This window comes from Balaenoptera physalus, assembly GCF_965194825.1.
Source record: "Balaenoptera physalus genome assembly, chromosome: 21".
NCBI lineage: Eukaryota > Metazoa > Chordata > Mammalia > Artiodactyla > Balaenopteridae > Balaenoptera > Balaenoptera physalus.
In genome coordinates, this window is record NC_138902.1 from 19,387,947 (window position 1) to 19,415,864 (window position 27,918).

Below are 27,918 nucleotides of genomic sequence, written 5' to 3' on the forward strand. Positions count from 1 at the left end.
GAAGCATGGGTGAAGATGTAGCCAGTTGTGTGAAAGAGTCTGGAGAGGCTCTGGAGAGGAGGGATTTATGGTGAATTTTAAGGAAAAGGAAGAACTAGACAGGTGGAGAATGGGAGAAAGACATGCCAGGCAGAGACAAGCACGTGATCACACAGGCACAGTGCTATGAGCCCACACTGCTGTCAGGGGAACAGAGAGCTCCATGTGGCTGAAGCACAAGTGGGTGTGGTTGGAGAGAAAGAATGGCAGAAAAGAAGTCCGAAAATGCCTGGGGGCAGATCATGATGTGAGCGGCCTTGCAGGCAGTGCCAACCTTAGGAACAGAAAACTCAATCTGTAGATAAAGGAAGTTAAGAAGGCCTTTAAAGCAAAGGGCTGTCATGGTCCAATTCAACTCCTAGTAAGTCTCTCAGCAGCACAGAGAATGAAGGAGAAGTGGGGATGAGGCGGAGGAAACACAGGAGGAAATCAGACTGATAAGCCAAGCAAGGACTAAGGTGGAGAGCAGAGGTCTTCCTTGAGAGGCATTTCGGAGGTATCACGGGTAGGACTTGGTCAACAGGCAAGCACAGGGAACGCCACAGAAAGAAGAGTTGGAGCTCACTTTGAACAACTCTCACTGATTCATTTGGCCTGTTCAACTTGCTGATCCATGGTTATGTGTGATATTTACTGAGCTCTAATTATATATAAGGCACAGTTGTAAATAACTACAGCTGCGTAAGACAAGCTCTCTGCCATCAAGATGCTTACTGCCCAATTTCACTTTAACTTGGAGCCATGGTCTTGCCCAGAGAGAAACTTATCTCAGGAAAAATTCTCTGCAAGACTGCAGGCTGCCGCAACAGGAAATTCTCCAGAGACGCTCACAAAGCTTAACGAAGTACGTACGCCCTTAATTCTGTGTTTGGGATGAGGAGAAACTGAAGGAGGACAAGGATAGGAAAGAAACAGATGACACAGTCATGAGACGTCTATAGCCACTCCCCGCCATGCCAAAGTTACGGGTCCGAGAAAGATATAACTTATCCTTCAGGAATAAGGTGAAGAATGTCTCTTAACCACTATATGGATTAAGAATGGCTTTCTCGGGCTTCCCTGGTGGCGCAGTGGTTGAGAATCTGCCTGCCAATGCAGGGGACACGGGTTTGCGCCCTGGTCTGGGAAGATCCCACATGCCGCAGAGCAACTGGGCCCGTGAGCCACAACTACTGAGCCTGCGCGTCTGGAGCCTGTGCTCCGCAACAAGAGAGGCCACGACAGTGGGAGGCCCGCGCACCGCGATGAAGAGTGGCCCCCGCTCGCCGCAACTAGAGAAAGCCCTCGCACAGAAATGAAGACTCAACACAGCTAAAAATAAATAAATAAATTTATAAAAAAAAAAAGAATGGCTTTCTCTTAACCCATACGAAGTTCATACCTAGATTGAGCTTCGACCAACTTTACCAGGCATTAGAGGTTAAAAAGAGAAGGTAAGTAACCCTAGAAAATTCTACAGCACTATGCTAAGATAAAACAAGCAGAAGTTGTAGAGAAAAACCTGTCTTAAATGGCACTACCGGTTACCCCTCATCTTTTTTGACCCTGACTTAGGAAGTTCCAAAACCGACATTTCAACCGTCAGAAGCATCTCTTAGAAAATGTCTCATGGTGCTCTAATATCTATCATTTAGTACTTGGACATATTTCTAAAGCAGATTTCTATCACCCATCATTTGGTAATACCTGAGATTTTTGAAAAAAACATAATGATTTAAAATTTCTTCATCCCGGATTTAACCTGGGAACTTGTGGCTGTGCCCACACAGAGTCCAAATCCTGCAGGACAAAGCATGAAACTCTCAAAGAGATTCACTGAGATAGCATCCTCTTGAAGACAAAAGTGATAACAGCTCACTTGCAGAAAAGTTTACTATTGAAACGAGCACTTGAGCTTTATGGTATATTTCAAACATGCAGGAGCAATTGTCAAGAGAGAACAGGCTCTATTACAAATCAGTGATTCCCAAGCAGTTAGTGCCCAATTCCCTCCTCTTCATATCCTAGAACACATTATTTTTTTGCTCTAATAATACTTAGGCAGTAAGAATAACGGAAACACCTGGAGTTGATTTTAACAGGACTTTGCTAGCCCAGGGTAGAGTCCAAATCTCGTCAGGCTAAATCTCACCCTTGACCTGCCAAATATGATTACCAGAATCCAGCCACTTCCCTACATCCTGCAGCTGTTCTCCCCCGCCCTCCCCCCCCCCCCCATAAACATCACATCTACCTCTCTGCCTAGAACTCCAACGGCAGCAAGAACACATGTCGCCAATTCAAGTGGAATAACAATTTCTGCAATGGACACTCCAAAGCAGAGATGCCTGGGTTTACCTCTGCACACACGCCTCTAGAACATTACAGGGCACTCTCACTGGTGATGGCCTGAAGCAGTCACTGCTGGAGTGAAACAGCAGCAACCTCAGAGCCCTAAAGTAACAGAACACAACAGTTTATTTAAAAAGAAGTGAGGGGCACATGAAGGTTTTAAGTCCCAGGCAAGGCAGAAAGTGAAGCATCAGGCCCACCTATGTAGACAGACATCCAGGGGCACCATACGATGGGCTGTGAGACCTTGGTCAAGTCAGCTAACTGTTCATTGTTTTTCTCTTGAAGACGATTGGACGATGTTTTTTAATCTGGATTCGTGATGCATTGGCAAAGTCTTGCCCCTTCTCTTGTAAACTCGGTAGTAACCACAGCAATTACGTTCAGTGAGATTTACACTTTGTCTGATTGTATCTTGAGCCACATTTTCTCCTTACTTCATTGAGGTTTTCACAATTGACCTTTTGGTTCATAAAGGTCATCCTTACCTCCACTTGAGGCATTTCCTAGAGATCTCCTTAACTGGAAATTGACGAGCTATAACCTTTCTTAGATCCTAAAGGTCAACAAAACTAGACAATTCATCCTCTAAATGTTACCTTCTGAAAATTCCTAACTTGAGGGCTCTTCAGGCCAACAAATCTCTTGTGAGGCATTCATACTGCCCTAAAATTTTTAGCTTCTTACTAATTAACGACTTCTTACTGATTAATGACTTAGTAATAGAGGGTAAGTTTTCCACAGTAACCCTCTGCTGCAAACAACTAAAAATGCTCAGTTAAATACAATGAACATCACCTTAAAAGGATGTGACAAAATAGGGAAATTTTAGGACAAAGTGTGAGGAAAATCTTGAGCCCAGAAATATAAATGAAATACCTGGGCAATACAACCACATTTTCTTTAAGGGCATTCGCCTACCCTAAGGAAGGGACCAAAAGTCAAGGCACAGGGCCTGCCCAAAGTCAGGAATCTTATAGTAGACCCTCTCCATATTAAGCCAGACTCCAAAGGGCTATTCCCATATAGAAGCCCCCAGAGGAACTCTCATCTGAAGTGCCCGGTGCAGCACGTCCATATGTGGTACCCTACGAGCAAGTGAAACTGAACTAAGCACAGAGGATGAAAAAAGTCTGGTTTCTGGTTTGGATGTACTCAGATGACTGGGGTCTCCCGGATAGCTGACAACCCACAGAAGCCGTGTGGCTGACAGGGTCTTGGTGCTCCGGCTGGGTGTCAGGCCTGAGCCTCCAAGATGGCAGAGCCGAGTTCAGGACACTGGACCACCAGAGACCTCCTGGCCCCATGTAATATCAATGGGCGAGAGCTCTCCCAGAGATCTCCGTCTCAACACTAAGACCCAGCTCCATCCAACGGCCAGCAAGCTCCAGTGCTGGACACCCCATGCCAAACAACTAGCAAGACAGGAACACGACCCCACCCATTAGCAGAGAGGCTGCCTAAAATCATAATAAGGTCACAAACACCCCAAAACACACCACTGGACGCAGTACTGCCCACCAGAAAGACAAGATCCAGCCTCATGCACCAGAACACAGGCACCAGTCCCCTCCACCACGAAGCCTACACAACCTACTGAACCAACCTTACCCACTGGGGGCAGACACCAAAAACAACGGGAACTATGAATCTGCAGGCTGCAAAAAAGACACCCCAAACACAGTAAGTTAAGCAAAATGAGAAGACAGAGAAATACACAGCAGATGAAGGAGCAAGGTAAAAGCTCACCAGACCAAACAAATGAAGAGGAAATAGGCAGTCTACCTGCAAAAGAATTCAGAGTAATGATAGTAAAGATGATCCAAAATCTTGGAAATAGAATGGAGAAAATACAAGAAACGTTTAACAAGGACCTGGAAGAACTAAAGAGCAAACAAACAATGATGAACAACACAACAGATGAAATTAAAAATTCTCTAGAAGGAATCAATAGCAGAATAACTGAGGCAGAAGAGCAGATAAGTGACCTGGAAGATAAAATAGTGGAAATAACTACCACAGAGCAGAATAAAGAAAAAAGAATGAAAAGAATTGAGGACAGTCTCAGAGACCTCTGGGACAACATTAAATGCACCAGCATTTGAATTATAGGGGTCCCAGAAGAAGAAGAGAAAAAGAAAAGGACTGAGAAAATATTTAAAGAGATTAGAGTTGAAAACTTCCCTAATATGGGAAAGGAAATAGTCAATCAAGTCCAGGAAGTGCAAAGAGTCCCATACAGGATAAATTCAAGGAGAAACATGCCAAGACACGTATTAATCAAACTATCAAAAATTAAATACAAAGGAAAAATATTAAAAGCAGCAAGGGAATAGCAACAAATAACATACACAGGAATCCCCATGAGGTTAACAGCTGATCTTTCAGCAGAAACTCTGCAAGCCAGGAAGGAGTGGCAGGACATATTTAAAGTGATGAAAGGGAAAAACCTACAACCAAGATTGCTCTACCCAGCAAGGATCTCATTCAGATTCAACGGAGAAATTTAAAACTTTACAGACAAGCAAAAGCTAAGAGAATTCAGCACCACCAAACCAGCTTTACAACAAATGTTAAAGGAACTTCTCTAGGCAGGAAACACAAGAGGAGGAAAAGACCTACAATAACAAACCCAAAACAATTAAGAAAATGGTAATAGGAACATATATATCGATAACTACCTTAAATGTAAATGATTAAATGCTCCAACCAAAAGATATAAACTGCCTGAATGGATACAAAAACAAGACCCGTATATATGCTGTCTACAAGAGACCCACTTCAGACCTAGGGACACATACAGACTGAAAGTGAGGGGATGGAAAAAGATATTCCATGCAAATGGAAATCAAAAGAAAGCTGGAGTAGCAATTCTCATAACACACAAAACAGACTTTAAAATACAGACTATTACAAGAGACAAAGAAGGACACTATATAATGATTAAGGGATCAACCCAAGAAGAAGATATAACAATTGTAAATATTTATGCACCCAACATAGGAGCACCTCAATACATAAGGCAAATGCTAACAGCCATAAAAGGGGAAATCGACAGTAACCCAATAATAGAAGGGGACTTTAACACCCCACTTTCACCAATGGACAGATCAACCAAAATGAAAATAAATACGGAAACACAAGCTTTAAACAAGATACATTAAACAAGATGGACTTAAGTGATATTTATAGGACATTCCATCCAAAAACACGTTCTTCTCAAGTGCTCATGGAACATTCTCCAGGATAGATCATATCTTGGGTCATAAATCAAGCCTTGGTAAATTTAGGAAAATTGAAATCACATCAAGCATCTTTTCCGACCACAACGCTATGAGACTAGATATCAATTACAGGGAAAAAACTGTAAAAAATACAAACACATGGATGCTAAACAATATGCCACTAAATAACCAAGAGATCACTGAAGAAATCACAAAATACCTAGAAACAAATGGCAATGAAAACACGACGGCCCAAAACCTATTGGAAGTAGCAAAAGCAGTTCTAAGAGGGAATTTTATAGCAATACAATCCTACCTCAAGAAACAAGAAAAATCTCAAATAAACAACCTATCCTTACAACTAAAGCAATTAGAGAAAGAAGAACAAAAAAACCCCCAAAGTTAGCAGAAGGAAAGAAATCATAGAGGGAACTTATCTCCACATAATAAAGGCCATATATGACAAACCCACAGACAACATCGTTCTCAATGGTGAAGAACTGAATGAAACCATTTCCACTAAGATCAGGAACATGACAAAGTTGCCCACTCTCACCACTATTAGTTAACATAGTTTTGGAAGTTTTAGCCACAGCAATCAGAGAAGAAAAAGAAATAAAAGGAATCCAAATGGGAAAAGAAGAAGTAAAACTGTCACTGTTTGCAGATGACATGATACTACACATAGAGAAACCTAAAGATGCTACCAGAAAACTACTAGAGCTAATCAATGAATTTGGTAAAGTAGCAGGATACTAAATTAATGCACAGAAATCTCTTGCATTCCTATACATTAATGATAAAAATCTGAAAGAGAAATTAAGGAAACACTCCCATTTACCACTGCAACAAAAAGAATTAAATACCTAGGAATAAACCTACCTAAGGAGACAAAAGACCTGTATGTAGAAAACTATGACACTGATGAACGAAATTACAGATGATATAAACAGATGGAGAGATATACCATGTTCTTGGGTTGGAAGAATCAGCATTGTGAAAATGACTATACTACCCAAAGCAATCTACAGATTCAATGCAATCCCTATCAAACTACCAATGGCCTTTTTCACAGAACTAGAACAAAAAATTTCACATTTTGTATGGAAATACAAAAGACCCTCAATAGCCAAAGCAAACCTGAGAAAGAAAAGCGGAGCTGGAGGAATCAGGCTCCCTGACTTCAGACTATACTACAAATCTACAGTAATCAAGACAGTATGGTACTGGCACAAAAACAGAAATATAGATCAATGGAACAGAATAGAAAGCCCAGAGATAAACCCACATGCATCTGGTCACCTTATCTTTGATAAAGGAGGCAAGAATATACAATGGAGAGAAGACAGCCTCTGCAGTAAGTGGTGCTGGGAAAACTGGACAGCTATATGCAAAAGAATGAAATTAGAATACTCCCTAACACCATACACAAAAGTAAACTCAAAATGGATTAAAGACCTAAATGTAAGGCCAGACACTCTAAAACTCTTAGAGGAAAACATAGGCAGAACACTCTATGACATAAATGACAGCAAGATCCTTTCTGACCCACCGCCTAGAGAAATGGAAATAAAAACAAAAATAAACAAATGGGACCTAATGAAACTTAAAAGCTTTTGTACAGCAAAGGAAACCATAAACAAGATGAAAAGACAACCCTCAGAATGGGAGAAAATATTTGCAAACAAAGCAACTGACAAAGGATTCATCTCCAAAATATACAAGCAGCTCATGCAGCTCAATATCAAAAAAACAAACAACCCAATCCAAAAATGGGCAGAAGACCTAAAATAGACATTTCTCCAAAGAAGACATACAGATGGCCAACAGACACATGAAAGGAGTCTCAACATCACTAATCATTAGAGAAATGCAAATCCAAACTACAATGAGGTATCACCTCACACGGGTCAGAATGGCCATCAACAAAAAATCTAGAAACAATAAATGCTGGAGAGGGTGTGGAGAAAAGGGAACCCTCTTGCACTGTTGGTGGGAATGTAAATCGATACAGCCACTATGGAGAACAGTATGGAGGTTCCTTAAAAAACTAAAAATAGAACTACCATACGACCCAGCAATCCCACTACTGGGCATATACCCTGAGAAAACCATAATTCAAAAAGAGTCATGTACCACAATGTTCATTGCAGCACTATTTACAATAGCCAGGACATGGAAGCAACCTAAGTGTCCATCGACAGATGAATGGATAAAGAAGATGTGTCACATATATACAATGGAATATTACTCATCCATAAAAAGAAACGAAATTGAGTTATTTGTAGTGAGGTGGATGGACCTAGAGTCTGTTATACCGAGTGCAGTAAGTGAGAAAGAGACAAACAAATACCGTATGCTAACACATATATATGGAATCTAAAGAAAAAAATGGTTCTGATGAACCTAGGAGCAGGACAGGAATAAAGATGCAGACGTACAGGATGGATTTGAGGACACGGGGAGGGGGAAGGGTAATCTGAGATGAAGTGAGAGAGTGGCATGGACATATATACACTACGAAATGTAAAAAAGATAGCTAGTGGGAAGCAGCCGCATAGCACAGGGAAATCAGCTGATGCTTTGTGACCACCTAGAGGGGAGGGATAGGGAGGGTGGGAGGGAGACGCTAGAGGGAGAGTATATGGGGATATACATATACGTCTAGCTGATTCACTTTGCTATACAGCAGCAACTAACACACCATTGTAAAGCAATTATACTCTAATAAAGATAAAAAAAGAACCCCCCAAAAGCTACCCCCACATGTAACCAAAACAAAACCTACTTCTCCTCCAACCCCAGAGAACTAAGGACATTGTCTTGATTCTGAGGGAAGCAGGAAGGGAAAGCTGAGGTTAAAGTCAGGCTCTTGAAGCCCAGATAAGCAGAATGAGAGGCCTTGGAACCTCAGGCCATGAACTTGGTAGGGTCCCAGGTATCCAGCAGGAACAAACACAGACCTAGGCAGGCATACATGCACTTTCATCTTACATCTTGAGAAATGCCACAGATCATTTTCCTGAGCAAGAATTAACACAGAATCAGAGACAACCAAGCACGGAAAGAAACAGGCCTTGATTGAGAACTACCATATACTGGAATCATCATACACAAATGAGGAAACAAGTGTGCTAGCTCTGCTAAAATAAATAACAAACTTGAAAATATCTCCAGGGACCAGGAGAATATAAAATGCTACACAGAAGATGTGAAAAGGGGTCAGCCAAATAAAGCTGCTAGGGAAAAAAAAGAATTGAAATGAAAAACTTAATGATCTTAGCAGCCGATTGTACAGAGCAGAAGAAACCATGAGTGAATCGGAAGACAGATCAGAAGAAATACAGCAATGGAGTTAGACAAATGATGGGAACTCCGAAAGAGATGTAAAGAGAACTGATTAGGGTGAGAAGGTCCAACATACTTTTAATTAAAGTTTCAGAAGGAGAGAAGAGAATGGGAGAGAGGAAACCTTTGAAGAGATATGGGTGTGAATTTCCCAGAATAAACTAAATGTACAGAAGCCCAGTGAATCCTGAGCAGGATAAATAAAAAAGAATCCACACCTAAATACATCATAGTGAAACCAGAAAAGAAAAAAAAAAAGACAAAATCTTAAAAGCATCCAGAGAAGAAAGGCAGATTACTTTCAAAGGAGTGGCAGTTAGAATGACAACTAACTTCTCAACAGTTCTTGATTGATTAAAGTACAATGAGAGCTCACTGCATCTTAGTTTTAGACCAAACTGTATATTTTATCTATGACCATAATTGCATGCTGACTAAGCCCCTTCTCTTAGCTCTTTCTCAAAGTAATGGGAATAAGGAGGAAGTAAATTTCTGAAAATAATTCTGAAACATTTGGCAGCTTTTAGCTTTATTACCCAATAATGTGGTAAAGTCACTGTACTAGAAATAATGGTGCTTGGCTTGTAAGTTTTGCCTGTGTTAAAACCTTCCCACCAATCAATTAAAATTTCTTCCTGGAGCTGTACCACAGAGAAAGAGAAGAATAAGTGGAATTGATTCTCTCCTGGTAATAAATGGACCTCTGGATGATACACTTAAATATATCTCTAGGCCACAGATGAACCACCTGATGCTTACCCAATTCTTTTTTCTCTTAGATTAAGTTTTTGAGAAATAAGTTTTCTTTCATATACTTCTCCTCAGACCTCTGATTTGCACTTTATATCTTATCAGTAAATCTTTAATTATGATTGTGAAATGCATAAAATGAAAAAAAACATTTTGTGTTTCTATATGTGGAACCCAGTGGTTTTCATGTTAAAAAGGCAATCAAAATGACTCGGACACATTCACAGCAACAATCACAGCAGCTTAATCCACTTCACTTAAAAAGCAGTCTCTGGCTTTTCCAATAAAATATTTGCTTTATCAAGAGGAGAATAAATTTGGGAATCTTCATAATGGAAATTTTATAAGTATCCTTGATGACAATTCAGTTACTACAGAGAAAAAAATATGGTATATTAAATTAACTTAATATTATGATCCTTCTGTTAAGATGATCGACAAAGTTAAAACAACTTCTTGAGGAATTTCGTGCAGGAGATCATTTCTGGAAAATCAACAGAGCCTATATTAAAAAATAAAAGGAAATGTCTTACATAGAAAGTTGAGGATGGAGAAGAACAAAAATTAAATTTAAAGAACATACAACACTGAGAAAAATTAAACAATTGTATCATTTTTAAAGCAGATATATTAAGAATTTCTCAAAGACTCTATCTAGTTTGCATTCTTTGCTGCTTCACACTTGCTGGTCCTTGGTAGAGGTTAAATCCCATAACTCCTGTATCATATGCTTTTTAGGAACAGCTACATTAAGGGTATCAGAGATCATAATTCACAGCCAGCACCCAGTTTCTATTGGGAATTTCACATAAAAGGCTTCTGTACTAGTAATTTTTAAATACATTTATTACCATGTTCTATATTTTCACTAAATAATTCACATACCGAGACAGATCTTCTAGGTGTTTCCCAAGATAAATTAACCACATTACTAGCTCACCCATCAAAAATTATTCTATAGAAGACAGACTATGTCCTACATACAATCAATTTGTTATTTGCCTAGACCTTACGTGACTATTATTTCTCGAATACCCTAAGATTTCTGAAAAGGTACTCACTACTAAAGCCTCTGAGTGAAACGTACCAAGAAAGCATTACACAAAATTTCACAGAATGGTCTTGCAGAGACCACTGACGAATACAATGCAGATTTTGAATCATAGTTTTCTTTTACATCTAAAATGTTTACACTTCATCTAAATAAATCTCCTTAATCATTAGATAAGAATATAAAGCCCAGATATTTTAAACGACGGCCAAAACCATAAGAACATAGTGTGTTCTCTCTCTCTCTCTCTCTCTCTCTCTCTGTCTGTTTCTTTCTGTTCTGCCCGCCTGAGCAGTGCCCTTTCCACCCCATCACATCAGGGCTCCTTCACTGCAGCTCCTGCTTCCCTCTTTATCCCAAGAGATGACTGCTTATTATACAGTTTTATAGGTTCACACACACATACACAACACATTGTAAATCAACTATACTCCAATAAAAATTAAAAAAACAAACAACAACAAACACACACACACACACACACACACACACACTGAAGCCAGGCTTTCACTCTCCAGCCCTCCCAGCTTGTAGTGCTTCCCTAGTTATGACCGGGAAGAGCCTTTCAGTCTGTGACTGACTGGGAATCAGCACTGTCTGCCCTCCCAGCCCCCTGGATGGGCTCCAAATGAACTTTTCAGTCTCTTTCTAGCCACTAATTAAGGCCCTCATTAATGGGGCCAGTTGAATATGAATCAGCCAACTTTACAAGTTCCTACCACCCTCAAAGGATCTGTGTTGTCCTCAAGGCAAAGCCCCCCCCTGCTCCAACCTGGGGAGGGTCATTCTTCTGTGAAGGCCCAGTTTTTTTAAAACTTTTTATTTTATATTGGAATAGAGTTGATTAACAATGTTGTGTTAGTTTCAGGTGTCCAGCAAAGTGACTCAGTTATACATATACATGTATCTATTCTTTTTCAAATTCTTTTCCCATCCAGATTGTTACATAGCATTGAGCAGAGTTCCCCGTGTTACACAGTAGGTCCTTGTTGGTTATCCATCTTGAATACAGCAGTGTGTACATGTCAATCCCAAACTCTAACTATCCCTCTCCTCACCCTTCCTCCATCCCCACCCCTGTAACCATAAGTTCATTCTCTAAATCAGTAAGTCTGTTTCTGTTTTGTAAATAAGTTCATTTGTATCGTTTCTTTTTAGATTCCGCACATAAACAATATCATACGATACTTCTCTTTCTCTGTCTGACTTATTTCACTCAGTATGACAGTCTGTGAAGCCCCAGTTTGACATGGTTCCCAGTAAGCTTTAGGACACCGTGTAAGGCCCAGACGAAAACCACAGTGTGTTGAGTCTTGGGACCCTCCTTTCTTTTAGGATGCTAGCAAAATCCTCCAGATAAAGGTCTGGACTAAATAATAATCCTTTAGGGGAGGAAAAAATAACAACTGCATCTGTCATTCCTCCTATTTCCCTCCTCCTCCCCCACCAAAAGCTAAAAAAATAAATATAAATAAATCTCCTAATGCAAATTGCACTACCACTTTGGAAATTTAATAATGGAGTAGGAGGCCTTTGACCCCCTAGGTCTCTGGGTCAAAGATAATTCAGGTTGTTAGTGATAAAATGTCACTCTGAACAGTGACTGGTCAGTGGCTCACAGATCCAAGGGGAAATGACTTGGTGGCCTCAGAGCAGCTGTCAAGGCACAAGTGTTCACAGCTCTTTTTTGCTTATACATCATTTCTACAGAGGATCCAGAGAGCCCACAGACATCTTTCTTGCTAGAGCCTCTTGCATGAAGGTATCGGTGCTTACAAAGTTTTAGGGCACGGAGGCAGCTCACACCCACACCATACATGAATTCACACACACACACACACACAACACACACACACAAACACACTACCCCCGTCTTCCAGGTTATGACATTAGGACTACTTACTTTACTGGTCATCTTGTTAGTTAATATTTATTGAACCCACTTGGGCACACGATATTATAACGAGGAACAATTAGATGTAGTAGTTTAGCTGATTTAAATTTCCTGCAACCCTCAAAATAATTAAAGTCATATCAGTGATGGACCCCAAACTGCTATTTGATGACACAGAAATACACCTCTCTTACTTGGAAGCATAATAACACCTAAAGTACTATAAACGTTGAATTCACATACAGTGTCCATCTTAGATCTGTAAGTGTAGCGTCATGGTAATTCAAATCCCTACCCTGAAATCTGGATGCCTGGGTTCTAGTACTAGGACGGATATTCTTGCTGGACCTTGTGTTTTCCTCATTTGAAAAGATATGATTCAAGGACATGGCCTCTAAGATAACCTTTTCAGTTCTAACATTCTATGATTTTCCCCCAGGGCTACTGTAGTTGTATTTAAGAGCTTACTTTTTAGGCAATATTAATATCGTTTAAGATTATTTTCATTACTTACCAGGAACGGTTGTTTTTTATTTATATGACGAACTCTTAACATAGCAAACACGATGTTCCAGGCAATGGTCTAAGTATTTACAAATATAAACTCCTTAAACTGCATCAGATTAGTTTCTTAACTGCCGCTATGTTCTTAAGAAGAAATGTAACACAAACAATTTAGGGTTAGCAAGAATTATAGATTGAACAAACCTCGAATTCCTATTCATTAGTCTGAATAATTAAGCACCGATTATTACTTCCTGAGAGCTTTAAGAAAAAGTGTGCAAATTTCAAGCAGGAAAACCACATATGATCAGTTTAGGAACAAATCCATGAATTGCTAGTACTGGTGGTTTGCACTCATACTTGCTTATTAACTGATAGAAACATAATAATTAAATTGCTCCCCATAAGCTCCCACAATGCGTTGTTTTAAGCAAATTGCAATATTCCCTCATTTATTCAATCACTGAATAAATTCTTAAGAGCAACAACTATGTTCCCACCACTGTGCTAGCCCCTGGTGATATGAAAATGCATAAGACAGACATGACCTTGAGAGGTTCACAGTCTGGAGATATTAACGGCTAAAATGTGCACATATGATCAGCCAATTAAAAATCCCTCTGGGGGCTTCCCTGGTGGCGCAGTGGTTGGGAATCCGCCTGCCAATGCAGGGGACACGGGTTCGAGCCCTGATCTGGGAAGATCCCACATGCCGCGGAGCAACTGGGCCCGTGAGCCACAATTACTGAGCCTGCGCGTCTGGAGCCTGTGCTCTGCAACGAGAGAGGCCGCGACAGTGAGAGGCCCGCGCACCGCGATGAAGAGTGGTCCCCGCTCGCCGCAACTGGAGAAAGCCCTCGCACAGAAACGAAGACCCTACACAGCCAAAAATAAATAAATAAAATTAAAAAAAAAAATTTCCTCTAGGTGAGGACAATGGTTTATTCTCTAAGAATTAAAATTATGTAAGTGACAAAATAAAATGTTCGAAATAAAACTGAGATTGCTTTGCTCTCTATCCTGCAAACCAAAAATGAAGAGGATAAATTTAAAATAAATAAATAAAATAAAGTTAAAAAAATAGTCAGATAAAAATAGTCCAAGTATACTTTCTGTTTTATAGAAAATAAGGTGATAGAACATAGAAAGTTACCTATTTGTTTACATACATTTATAGATGTCTTTACAGGTTAATGACTTCACATTTATACCAAATCCTGAAATTTTATAAGGATTAGTAATCACAAAAGTAATCCTATAAGTAAACCTATCAACCATTTAAAAGGTAGCTGTAGTCTATTTTAAGTATAATTATTTATTAATACTTTTTGAAAGTAACTGAAAAGAAACTCTGTTCCCATAGAAAGCATACAACCACATATTAAGGCAATGTGCAAATTTAGTACTTAGACCCTTGTGTATGTATATCAATATATAATCAGTTCCCCTTTCTTATTTTATCACGTGACCAGAAATAAGAGTGACTCTGTCCATGGAACCATCAGTTCTTACTTATATAAGAGGCTTTTAGTTATGAATGTACTGTGAAACATGACAATTCAAAGGATGGCTATTATTTCCTTAATTTGTCAAGGGAGTTTTCAACAAAGAACCACCGTACTCATAATAAAAAAAATAGATTCTTTTAAGTTCTAAGTAGGGAATTTTTTTTTTTTTATATTTTATAAGGAGTTGACATACTAATACTAGCCAAACACTGAATCTTCCAAAGGGTGACTCCTCTCTTTGAGTGAATGTGAGAATGGTAAGACCACTGGGGGATGAATACATTGTTCTCTTGGTACAGTTGCAACTTATCCTGCTCAAGAGCAACAGCATTCTTCAAAAGCTGTGCCATCCAGCTGCCCATGAGTTTCACAGAAACAAATCACAAAAGGGTATCTGCGTTAAGGTCAGCAGTAACTTTACAAAGTCCCATGTCTAAAATGACAAAAAGAGCATTCAGCCCCATGGCTGCCTCTCTTAGTATCCCTGTTGTCAGAAGGTGTAGGCGCCTTGAAGTCTCCCCAGACATGCCTGTCTAGATGCAGATTCCTGTAAGACAGTTGCTACTACCTTTCTGTCTACAGGGAGTTTTATTCCCAGATTGCTGGGCTCAAGGCAAGATGGCTGCATCCTGCCTTTTCATCATGATTTCAAGAGGTGGAATGAAGTAAGCCTACCTTCAGTGGAAGGCGCAAGGAAGCACTGAAACTTGTCTTTACCTTACAGAGTGTGACTTTAGTCACCAAATTCAGATACAGGGCTTTCACTGAGCTTTTTATGTTTTGTGAATATTTATTCTGTCATCAGTAGCATATTGTAAGTGGTGACATTTCTTCCCCCTGCACAGTCCAACTTAGATGCTCTCTTGGCGAAGGGGATCTCTTTTACATTCAATCTGAGAGGGCAGTGAATCTGTAGGTCTCAGGGACTATATGCCCTACACCGTCCCTTACCTTCTGCTAAATCCCAGGGAAAGATAATGGCCTTTGTCTTACCTGCCTTCCTGAAGGGGACCCCAGTCCTTTTTGATGGGGCATAAATAATGAACACAACGTTTAAAACTCTAATGTTGCTTTCCAAATAGCAAAATATTTAAAATAACTATTTCTATCGACATTTCTCCTTCCTGTCAGGTTAAGGGCAAAGGAGAACATACAATATAATCAACATGTTAAAACAAAAACCAAAAAACAACCCTCAAGACCTAAGTCTCCCATTTCTATTCAATTTAATATATGGAAAATTATGTATTTCATTTTCTATTCAACTCAGTATTCCAATAACTGGTTTTCTCTTGACAAATCCACCAGCTCATTTCCATAATTCCTGTATATGTATAACTCTTTCCCAAAATGGATAACGCATGAGCCGTTTCCTCTCCCCACCCCCCCAGGGACGATTCCAAGTATACAGCAAGGTGACCTCACTAAAGCAACTTATAATCGCTATCTATTTTCTGTGTTCGAACTAATCTTCCTGGGGGTAATGTACCAGTCTTCAGTGTATCTCTCAGAAATAGATGACAATAATTTTCAATATTACTGCGATCATAACTGTTAATAAAAATCTACCATTTCACAAGCTTCAAGACAGGCTCCCCTTTTTTATTTATTTAAAAACCATTTAAAGTGGAAAATGTAGAAAAGTCCATAATTTCAAACAATGAAATATTGTGCTTAAAACAGAAACTGTCACTCTGTTGGCAGAGAAAAGAGAAAATACCAAAAGAATATAAAAGCAGGCTTGTATATATATACACAAAATAATGTCAACTTAATATAGAAATGGAAAATTTTGTCAGACAATAAAGTTACACACACACACAACACAATATGCTCCAGTTAAATCAATTCATCATTACAATTATCTATCCTTGTAGCTCAGGGAACAAAATAGTCAATAAATATAAATAGAAAAATGATTCTCACTTATTTGTTCTATAAATATTTGTACGTAAAGTACTCCACTAGGCACTATGTGTAAAACAAAATTATCCTTGACCATCAAGACATGGGGGATTAGGAATGGGAAAGTTACATCTAAAGAACTAACTGGCATATGTTTTAAAAGAAGTGTGTGCGTGTGTATCATTAAAAATACAAGTGCACATAACCTATTTTTGCACCAATCTGTTAAAACATCACTGTCCGTGTTCCTCCATTCTCCAAAAATGAGTTTATCTATAGACCAAAGTTCAAGGTCAAGAATATCTGGCTGATCTTTTTATGAATGTGTTACATATATGACATCCAACTCTCACCAAGAGTCCAAAGCCGTAGAATGTATACCTGATAAATATTTGATATGTATTATCAACAACATGATAATTTACAAAGAACCTCTGTGTATAAGACCCTGTGAAAAAATGTACAGTATTTATAGTTATTTGTGGAGGGCTTAAAGTTCAGACATTGATACATACATAGCAAGAAGATGATAGCATTAGATGAACACACATTGGAAAAGTGCTTAGATTTTGTTAATATTTAAACTCAATAAAACTGATCATTTAGTCCTTACTCTGTACCCAGCACAATACTCGACACTACTCCTTAGAACAACCACATGAATTACATAATATTATTTCCCACAGTGTACACACATAGAAACTGAGGCTTACATAGCTGTCATCACTGTCAAGAGTTCACACCACGCAGTCAGAGGACAGAACCAGAGCCTTGCCTTTCAACCCCTGCTCTGGTCTAACTAAAACCAGCACCTCTCAACCCTGGAGGAACACAGCCGTCATTAAGCCAGGGCCACCGTGCAAGTGTCCCAGAAACCTCTACTCAGTGCTGCTCAAGGTCAAATTTTCATGCTGATGTATTCTGAATCACACTATATTCAAATACAAGAATTCTCATTCGGCCTGCTGGTTAGGAAAGAACAGAGCTAATTTTTCTTTCTAGTGGTCACATTCAGAAAACGGGTTTTTATTTTTAAGGCGAACAGGCCAGATAATTTAGGGAAAAGGCAAAATACTGCTCAGTTCTCGAGTGCTGCCGAAAGTCAGAATACTGCTGGTTTGGAGATGGCTGGATCAAAGGGGTCAGAGGTGGGACCACACCCAGGGGGGCTTGAATCCAGGTTTGTGCTTTTTAGGGGGATTATGTTTCATCCTATCTCCTGCGGAATATATAGATTTGGATTCAAAATATCATCCAGGGACTTCCCTGGTGGTCCAGTGGTTAAGAATCCGCCTTCCAATGCAGGGGACCACTTTCCTTGTCGGGGAACTAAGATCCCACATGCCCCAGGGCAACTAAGCCCGTGCACCACAACTAAGACCCGACGCAGCCAAACAAATAAAAAAAAAAAAAAAAATGTCATCCATACTTCATACTTCCTTCACTCCAGTGGGTTTGGAGAGAAGATAAGAGAATCATCAACATGAGGATTTAGAACGTTCATCTGGGTTTCGCTGAACTGCATAGGTGCACGTTTTAGTCTCAGCTCAACCCCAACTGAGGTTACAAAAGGATATGACATTGGACCCCATCCAAAGAAGTCTTCCTACTGTATACTCATATATTACATGAATATATAAAACAAACACAAAACAACCCTTTCATTTAAATATCTGTAACCATTAATATAGTATAAGCTCATAACTAAAAGTCAACTTTCCAAGTTTGGAAGGGAAGAGAGGCAAAAGGAAGTTCCACAAAAATTTTTTTTCATATACTAAATCATGTTAAACAGAATACAAATGTTCACACTGTAGACACAAAACCATAGTGTGCTGTGTCTCAAATGAATCCTGCAGCCTACTTCACATCGACTGCTACTAGAGCAAGTTACCAACCCTCTTCTGCTCCCCTTCTTATCTCCCAGTACAACAGAAAGTCCACGGCATATGATGAGGAAAGGGGAGAAAAGACACATTTAGGGAAAACCAGAGACTTCTCTAAGTCCTGATAAACTTAAGAATAGAGAGAACACTTGATTCACAAAATACATATCTCTAAATACTAAATAGCAACATATGTATTTATCTTTATAAAAGAAAACTCTCTTATCATGAGCATTAGTTTTCCTTTAAATACCTGTTGACTATCCCCTTCATTTTTTTTCTTTGACTTTTGGATACATATCTTATCAGTTCACTCATAAATACGATTTCCTATTATGATATATACAAATGAAAACTTTTCAATAAATGATGTACTAAACAGTTAAGATCAAAAACTCTCTTTAGGGCTTTAATAGAGAAATTTTTCTATGCATAATGAATATCCAAACTTTGCTTTACCTAGGGTTGAAATATATTTTTTGAAAAAGTTATAAAATGTGTAGGAATTTTAACTTTTAATTCTGGAATCCTTAAATATAAGACATTCAGTATTCAGAACATTTCAGTATATGCATAAAATTTATTTGTTCTGAAAAAAATTCCAAATTAGAATTTAGACATTTCCATTTAAATACTGGTTTTATATTTACTATGGAATAGCTAAGAAGACTGTCACATCCTTTAAAAATGCAGTTTGTCTTTACAACTGTGAGATCATATGTAACAAACAGATGAGTTACAAACAGAAACATATGCACTTTAAAAAGCTGGCTTTATCTAAGTTCTAACCTTATTTATAAAGTAATATAGGCCATTGATAATGAGCACATTTTCACATGGCAGTAAAATTCACACTTATTAAAACTACTGGGGCTTCCCTGGTGGCACAGTGGTTGAGAATCTGCCTGCCAATGCAGGGGACACGGGTTCGAGCCCTGGTCTGGGAAGGTCCCACATGCCGCGGAGCAACTAGGCCCATGAGCCACAACTACTGAGCCTGCGCGTCTGGAGCCTGTGCTCCGCAACAAGAGAGGCCGCGACAGTGACGGGCCCGCGCACCGCGATGAAGAGTGGCCCCCGCTCGCCGCAACTAGAGAAAGCCCTCGCACAGAAACGAAGACCCAGCACAGCCAAAAATAAATAAATTAATAAATTAAAAAAAAAAAAAAAACTACTGGAAAAATTGAATTGTAGTACTGTAAAACTGAGTAAAGTTAAAAAAAAATATTATTCCATAAAACAAAGCCAAGATTGTTCACTAGTCACTAATATTTCTCACTCACATCTTTGTAATCTCTGTAGAAATATGGTGGGTAAGGTAAAGCATCGTAACAGTTTGCTAACAGGTTCAATAAAAATCCAAGTTATATGTTGTGATGGAAATGTACTACTTTTCTCTCCAAGGGAAAATGCCCATTGCCCTGACACTCTACCTTTATGCTGAATTCATTTTATATGGCTATCATATTACCTATTTATTGGAGAAAATGCCACTGGTTTAATGACTTCCTAGCCCAGCTTCCTTTTATACATTACTTTAACCTCACTTAATTAACTTCTACGACTTTTTTCCAAGTTGTCACTACGATATTTTTAAAAATACCATGTAAAGCATAAAGTCAAACTACTAAACAGAGTCCAAATATTAAACTATATGACATTGACAATATTCAGTCGTGTATCATCTACAGAATTGACAATTTCTGATGGTTCAACCTATAAAACATTCCCTGACTCTCACATCACTGAAACTAAAATTCAGCAGCTGCCCAGAGGAGCCAGCTGCCTGCCAACTGAAGCTATGAAACAGAAGGTTTGGGACACTGTCGCAGACCAAAGGCTACTGCCCATCAATAATACCTTTCTTGGACCAAAACAATGTGAACAATATTGCCCTTTAAAAAGAGAAGGGGAGTAACAAACTGGGAGTAACTCACAATGAACATGACCAGTGCAGAGTGGAATAAATCGTGAGCAAATAACAGTGACTCTGCGACGGTGTTGTAACGTTAGCCCGTGATCCAAAAGAATTAGTCACTCCAACTCATTTTCAAAAACATGTAGCTCAATCAAAGTAGAGTTCTTAAACATTTTAGCTAGGGGTTGAGGATAAGGTGTGAAGACATGAAAACATGTGTTCCTAAAGATCCTCTGTGTAATTTTGATGTGCTCGTGTATTATTTTCCAATGCCATAGTGGAACTTTTAAATATGACTAAATGTCTTTGCAGGTATTGCCCGAACTTATGCAAAAGGAACTGCTCTAAGGGGCGACTGAAAGATGCTTATAAGATGCTAAGTTCTCTGGGGAAAAGTTATTGGCTGACATATACACGCTACTGTATATAAAATAGATAACTAATAAAGACCTACTGTATAGCACAGGGAACTCTACTCAGTACTCCGTAATGATCTATATGGGAAAAGAATCTACAAAAGAGTGGATATATGTATATGTGTAACTGATTCACTTTGCTGTACACCTGAAACTAACACAACATTGTAAATCAACTATACTCCAATAAAAATTTTAAAAATAAAATAAAATAAAAGTAAATCTCACAGATGTGCCCTTGCAGGTTTACAACTACATCGTCGTCATCAGAATGACGTTTCGGAATGTTCTTGGGGGATCTGGTCTATTTTGGTCTAGCTGGGAAACAAACTCCAGTTGAGGTAGTAACTGATGAAATCGGGATCCTATTCTTCCCCATAGATTGCCCAGAATATCAAAGTCACTTAGAAAGAAAAAAGGAGTCGTTCTTTGGGGAATAGCAGTGTGATGCTCCTGCAGCACCCTCTGGAGGCCAGAAAAAGGTGACACCAGTGAAACGGAGAAAGAAGAGAATTCTGACCTTCCAAAGGCAGAACTCCACAGATCTTACTTAAGTTGGACTCAAAAATGCACTTATGCAATTGTAATCAAGGCGACCTAAGAAACAGGCGTACTTAATTTATAGTTTACAGATGCAAATAAATCCAAGGTGTATGTAACAACATTCTCAAATAATTGTTCCTTCATTAAAAAAAAAAAAAGGAATGCACTGATTAATGTATTTCAGCCTGCATTCTGAATTCCTTGGGGAATTAGTTGCAGAGGCATTTTTTCATAGTTAGAAGAGAGGGATGTGAAAATGTGACATTTTCATTCACAAAATGTAAGTAAGCAAGGTTATATAGGGTATTTACTAACTGTCAAACTTTTCAAAGTAGTCAGCTTTATGCTTATCAAAACTGAGAATAAATTAAGCTTTTTTTTTTTTTTTTTGCTTCTAACACCTCACTTTTTCTAAAGCAACAAACACTGACATCTATTGGCATTTTGGTAGCTCGCTTTTAAAGAATCTGTTAAAACTCACAAAAGGACACGCGTGCAAACATGCGTAGGATTAGGATGAACCCACAACACCACTTGGTGCTTTGAAGAAATTTCATTTTATGTACCTGACAGCATATTTTAATAGATGTTATTTTCCTCTGATGAAGATAAATCAGTTTTTAGGCTAATACTATATGATTTAAGTTTCTGTATTTTCTGTTTGTCAAGAGGAGAACTCGAGGGTTGATCAAAATATTAGAAGTCCACTTTTCTGCTTCTCTGAGCAAATGAAATCACTCACCCAAAATACTGACACTTGGTTTGTTTTCGTCTATCCTAACAGAACAGGATAAGATGAATACCGTTAGTGTCAAATGTAACTTGTCACTTTGAGAACGCTAATAAAACACTGATTTGCTAAGAATCACACTTCCAGAGCTTTAAGCACTACCTATAGCCATTCTAGTGTGTGCGGAGGTGGGGGATAATGAGAGATGTAGATTTTTTTTTTAATATTCATTATTTTGTTTATATTTAGAAACACCTGCACTGGATTCTACGAACCTTGTTGGCAATATACTCTTACATTTGATAAAAAGATAACAAAGGGCATGTGGATCCACATTTTCCTTTTCAATTTGTACTAGTCCCAGAAGAGAAGACTATGCATGCATTCTACATAAGCATCAACTCTTCAGTGTGGCCAGAAAGGGACTCATGTTTCAAAACCTTCTCAAGTTTGAGACCTCAATCTTTTTCTGCCAGAGATAAAATGATATTGCACCTCACTCTACTTTCAATATTTAGACTGAATTCAGGACTGTTTTCATAAAACCTATATGCAGTTATGGTATTTGACATACTTATCCACTTTTCTCTCTATTTACAGGTAGTAGATATTAATATTTATACTCACTCTAATCTAAGGCCAGCTCTGGATTATTTTTTACCGTACAAGGTAAATTTGGAAAACTGTGTCAAATATCTTAGCAAAGGCACTGAAGATCTGTGTCTTAAATCATTTTCTGAAGAGAGCTAACATTGCTGGGGCACTTACTACTGCTGTTATCTCATTTAAGCCTCAGCATAACTTTATGATAATAATTTTATTATCCCAATTTTACAAGTAAGGAAACAGGCATGGAGAGATTAAGTAACTTTCCCATGACTATACAGGTAGGGAGCAGACCTAGGATTTAAATCCAGGCAATCGGGCTGTAGCACTAAGTACCAGGTATCCTGTAGTAGTGAGGCGTTTTCGTACTAAAGGACAGGCGATAAAACACACAAAGCATCTGTTACACTGCCTGGAACATGGTAGGATATTTAGTAAATAGTAGCTCCCTTATTAATAAGTATCAAATGCTAGTGCCTGGCCTGTGATGTGTTCATTGCTCTCATACTGGTTCAATATTTTCTGATGACTTACATATTTTATGGTCTTTTCTTCCCATTTTTCCATCATATCATTTTCTCATTTTGCAGATATGAGAACAGTATCCCAAGTTTCTCCCACTCTTTCTGCTTCAAAATCATTCTCCAAAATAAACCCGCTTCATTCTAAAATTAGTATTTAATGTCTTTAATAATTACATCATCTAAGTGGTCACAAGTCACCAGCTTGAAACAGATCACTGGACATTCCTCCTGTTCTGTAAACAGGCGCTGCCCTGGTAGTGACGGGGCACTTCATATCCAAGAATGTTGACAAGCACTTCAGCCTGGGAAGCCACTGAGTTAACAAACAGGTGGGTGATGTCACCCGGGAAGCACATGGCCGGCTTCTACCCGTTTGGGATACTAAGTGTTTTGATGTTTCCACCACTTGTACTTACAAACGCCCCTTCTGCCAGGGATGAAGGGAGACCCAGTAGTTCTAGAACTGAGCTAGGCTTGATAATGAATGGGTTCCAGGTCATTTAAAAGGAAAAAATAAAATAAAAAGAATCCTTTGCAGAGAATCCTTTGCAGTGTTTTAATGAAAGAAAAACATCAGCAAACAGAGATTCAGAGAAGAAGCTTAGAGCCAAATACCAAATGGGCGCGGTGGGGGGGGGGGGGAGCTCTGGTTTTGTAATTCAGGCTTCAATAGACAAAGTTTGTTGAGCTGAATCAATGTGAAAAGTCTGGATATGGGAGATCCAGCATCTAGGAGGTGCAGGAAGTTACAGCACCCTTGGTACAAGGGTCCTCGTTACAAAGCCCAGGATTATGCTGAGGTTGCTTTTTTTTTTTTGAGCAAAGAAGAAAAATCAATGACCCCAAGGGCCTGGGAACTATTAGAGTCATTACTGCGACACAGATAATTCCGTTGAACATCTGCAGCCATAACAGTGTGCAATTCAATATTCAGTATAAAAATGCGACGCTACGAAACATAGCTACGTATGTATCACATACCAGTCACACGTGTCGCATGAAAGTTAAAGAAATCTTTTTCCCCTAAAGCTATCCCTCCAACAGATGTGTTTATGCCTCCGCATATGATACAGCACACAGCGGGGCTGAGGGGCTGAGTTCTCTCAGCCTTATCTCTCCCTTGACTGTCGTGAAGTAATGTTATAACCTCCAAAAAGAGGCTTGGCTGTTGCACGGGCATCATGTAGGACAGAAAGTTTCAGTGGCTGTTTTAAGAGAGGGGTGAAACCTGGGATTGAAGGGCACTGATGGAGGAGCTGTGTAAGAGATGGGTGTCCTGTAAGCCCTAATTTGAGCTGGTATGCCAAGTGGCGATGTTATAGTTATGGCATCTAGAGGTCATTCCTTTGAGGATGCCTGAGGACTACAGAGTGCAAAAAAGCTTGAAAAAGAGGTGTGGGTTTCCCTCACAAACCATTATGGCTCTCAGTTATTTCTCTCCTAAGATAAGGAAAAGTACACTGACAGCATTACAAGGGAAATGACAAGAAGGAAAGAAACAGTGATTTCAAAGCAATACTATTTAACGCCAGGTGCTTTTATCTAAAGCAGGTTTCAAGTTGATCGTTGTTTTTGAATCAAATGAAGAATAAATGTTCTTATCTGCTTTATAGGGTTTAACAAGCACAAGGTGCCCTGGAGGGGGGGTAAAAAGTTCCTCCCCAAGGAAGACAACTACCTGATGGAAAAGAGAGATACACTTTAAAACCAGCCTAGAGCCAAGTTCACTCCAGATTCTCTGGGAAGAGAGTCAAGAGAATGTCACTTAAAGATGCCAATCTATCTGGTTCAGAGGGAATCACAGCGGTGGGACTGGAAAGCATAATGAGAGTCACCAAGGAAGCTCTGGGACGCTGTGTCAGGAGAGAATATTAGGTAGTCCCAACACAGCTGCCTACCTAATAGATGAGATCTGTAGGGCACAGAAATGCCTGTTGGCTCTTAAAATCTCTCCCACCCACCACGGGTGCTTATCTGAAATGTCTTATGTTAAGTAAGGCGTTGCTGCCCTGAAGCCTTGACAAAGTGCAGACCTGTTACCTGAAAGGGATGCTACTTCAAGCCACCGTCCCCTCCTTAATTCATCAGACGTCCTCCAGAGGACCATAGAAACGTCTGAAGGCAGAGTACTCCCGGGCAGGACAGAACAACACTTAAAGAGCCCCGCAAATAACTCTTTACAACTTTACCACTGTGGTCAGGTCTAAGAGCTCTTTCATTTACCAAGATAACCTTCGAGAGGACAGTAGAGAATGTCACTTAGGGAGATTGCTAATCCAGCTCCCCACTTCAGCCCTTGTTGAATAAAATGCGATAGGGTATCTCCAAAACAGGGAGAAAGTAAGGAAAATTTCAATACACCCTCATGAGGGCTAATGAAGGGTAATGAAGGTGGGGTAATGAAGAAGCACGCACAGGAATGGTCAGTGGCCAAACAATTACTCTCTGTTCAATTTGTTTTGCTCAAAACCTGTTTAAGGTCTCTGCCAATAAGCCAGGCTCTGAAATGCTCTCAGCGATGCCAGTAAGAGAACTAGGCAAATCTTGTTTTCTTCCTGCAAGGAACGGGCAAAGACTTCTGTAAGATAACAGAGTGCCATTGAATTAATTCTTCAGAAATGCTTTATGAAATGTGCTGGGGGATGTTCTAACTGCCTTGAGGTATCTGGATCGATTAATAATTGGGAAGTGCAGAGGCAGAAAAAAAGCCCTTATATTCTTCCCCCTCCCCTCCATTTTTTTTTTAAAGCATCTTCTTCACTTAATCACTCATAAACAAGTATTTATTTGGGGCGCCTCCTCTGTCCAAGACTGTCGAAAGCATCAGCCCTTCTTAGGGAAACAGAAGGTGAAACTGTCATTCACGTCCGTGTTCCGATGATCAAGCACTAGACTTGTCTCTAGAAAGCCTCAGCTGCCATTTCATTCTATTATATAACCAGTGAGCAACTGGGTTCAAAAGTTCAAATGAACTTTTGCTTTGGGGCATCTCTTGGGAACATAAATTAACCACATTTATCAAAGAGGTCCTGAGAAATAGAATTGCAAAACCGAAAGTTTGAGAACCCTTTTGGGGCAGACCTGATTCCTGGCACTGGGCTGGATTTTATCTGCTTCGCTGACCTCTAGGAATCCCTCTCAGCTGATCTGAGCGCCGATACCGCAGGGCTGAATCCGGGTGAGCGTCCGCGCACACCGCGACCCTGCACTCCCTCCCCGGGGCCCAAAACACCGATGCGCGACCGCTCGCGTTCTCTCTAGAGCGCCCCGTTCTTCCGAGCCAGGCGCTCCGAGGGGAGACCCGTTCCCGCTTTTCTCGCTAGAGGGCAGGCGGGGCCCGTGCAAAGCGCTGCTGGCGCTGGACACGCGCGCACCCGGCCTCCGCTCCTGCACGCCGGGTCCCGCTCCCGGGCTGGGCTCGGCTCTCGGGCGCTGGGCAAAGGCCGTGCCAGGGAGCGCGGCGCGTCCGGGTCCTCCGGAGGCGCGGTCCCGGCTTCCGCCCTCACCCTGAGCGCGGGGTGCTGGCACCCGGGTGGGGCTCGACGACCAGGTGAGGGGCGGCCCCACGGAGGGCGAGCACCGCCCGGCCCCGCGGACGGCCGGGAGCAGGGCCAGGCGCCCGGAGCGCAGGGCGCGGGCAGGCGGGGGCGAGGCGGCGGCATCGGAGGAGGAGAAAGAGAAGGAGGAGGAGGATCGCGGAGCCCCGGCCGCGCGGCGCACTCACCTGGGCTCTGGCCGCCCGCCGCGGGCGCGGGCTTCTTCCCGGCGCCTCGGTCCTTCTTGCCCTTCCCCTTGCCTCTGCCTTCTTTGCGCTCCGACATCTCGCCCGAGAAGTGCACGCTCTGCGCGGACGGCGCCCGGCGGAGGCGACGCGCGACAAGTTTGGTCCAAGGGCTGGGATCGGCTTTGGGAAAAGTTTGTCCCTCGAGGGCGGGTAGAACCACCGGCCGGGCTGCGGCGCGCGCGCTGCGCGGGGCGCGTCTCCTGTCGCCGGCGGGGAGCGCGGGGACGCGGCGTGCGGTCCGGGCCACCTGGGACTGGCGGTCGCGCTCGCTCTCGGGGCGGCTCCTGTCGCGCAGGGAAGTGCTCGGTTCCCGCCGCTGTCGGCTCCTGTCGCGGCCTCGGTCCGGCGCGCTCGCAGCCCGAGGAGGGAGAGGCGGTCACCGTCCGGCCAGCGCTCGCGTCGCCCAGCAGCCGCCGTCACCCCGCTCCTGCCCTCCGCGCAAGTCCGGAGTTCCGACAAGTTGGGGGGAACTCCTCGCCGGCTCTTTTTCAATTGCCCCACCGCCAACCACCTCCCGCCCGCAGGTTGGACGCTGGCGCCTCCTTCTCGCCCTCCCCTGGCCTCGCCCCCTCCCTCGTCCCCGCCACACCCCCACCCCGAGGCGCGGACACGCCACCGGGAGGAGCCTGGGCTCGGCGCTCGCGGGCGCAGCCCCTTTCCCTCCCCGAGCCGGCTTGGGCGGGGGGCGGTGCGCGGGGCGGCTGCCGGGCACCCCCGACAGGGGTCGCTGGAAGCCGCGCGCAGCCGCCGCCGCCGCCGCGCCCGCGGGAGCCGGACCGCGCGTCCCGGGGAGATTCCGAGACCCAGGAAGGGATCCGGACCCAGGGCCCTCGCTCCTCGCTCCGCTTCCCCGCCAGGCAGCGCCCGGGAGGGCTGGTCCCTTCCCTCCAGCGCGGAGAAAATGGTGGAGACAAATTTTGCAGCTCCGACACCTGCCCGGCCAAATTAAGGCTCTGG

The 27,918-nt window shown here is 41.4% G+C and overlaps 1 protein-coding gene across 8 annotated transcripts in view; it reads right to left on the reverse strand.

Annotated features, from left to right (window-relative positions):
- NRG1 (neuregulin 1) overlaps positions 1-27,527 on the reverse strand; it is a gene marked incomplete at its 3' end in the record, with an annotated part of 224,649 nt that extends 197,122 nt beyond the window's left edge. For 4 of the 8 annotated variants that reach the window (XM_082444634.1, XM_082444632.1, XM_082444633.1 and 1 more), the window contains exon 1: positions 26,902-27,525. In XM_082444634.1, the coding sequence (XP_082300760.1) occupies positions 26,902-26,998 (97 nt within the window). In that variant the 5' untranslated portion in view covers positions 26,999-27,525. Of the gene's footprint in view, positions 1-26,901 lie in introns of all 8 variants that reach the window. The other 4 variants (XM_082444635.1, XM_082444624.1, XM_082444623.1 and 1 more) reach the window with 2 other exon arrangements.
- Positions 27,528-27,918: the final 391 nt, after the last annotated feature.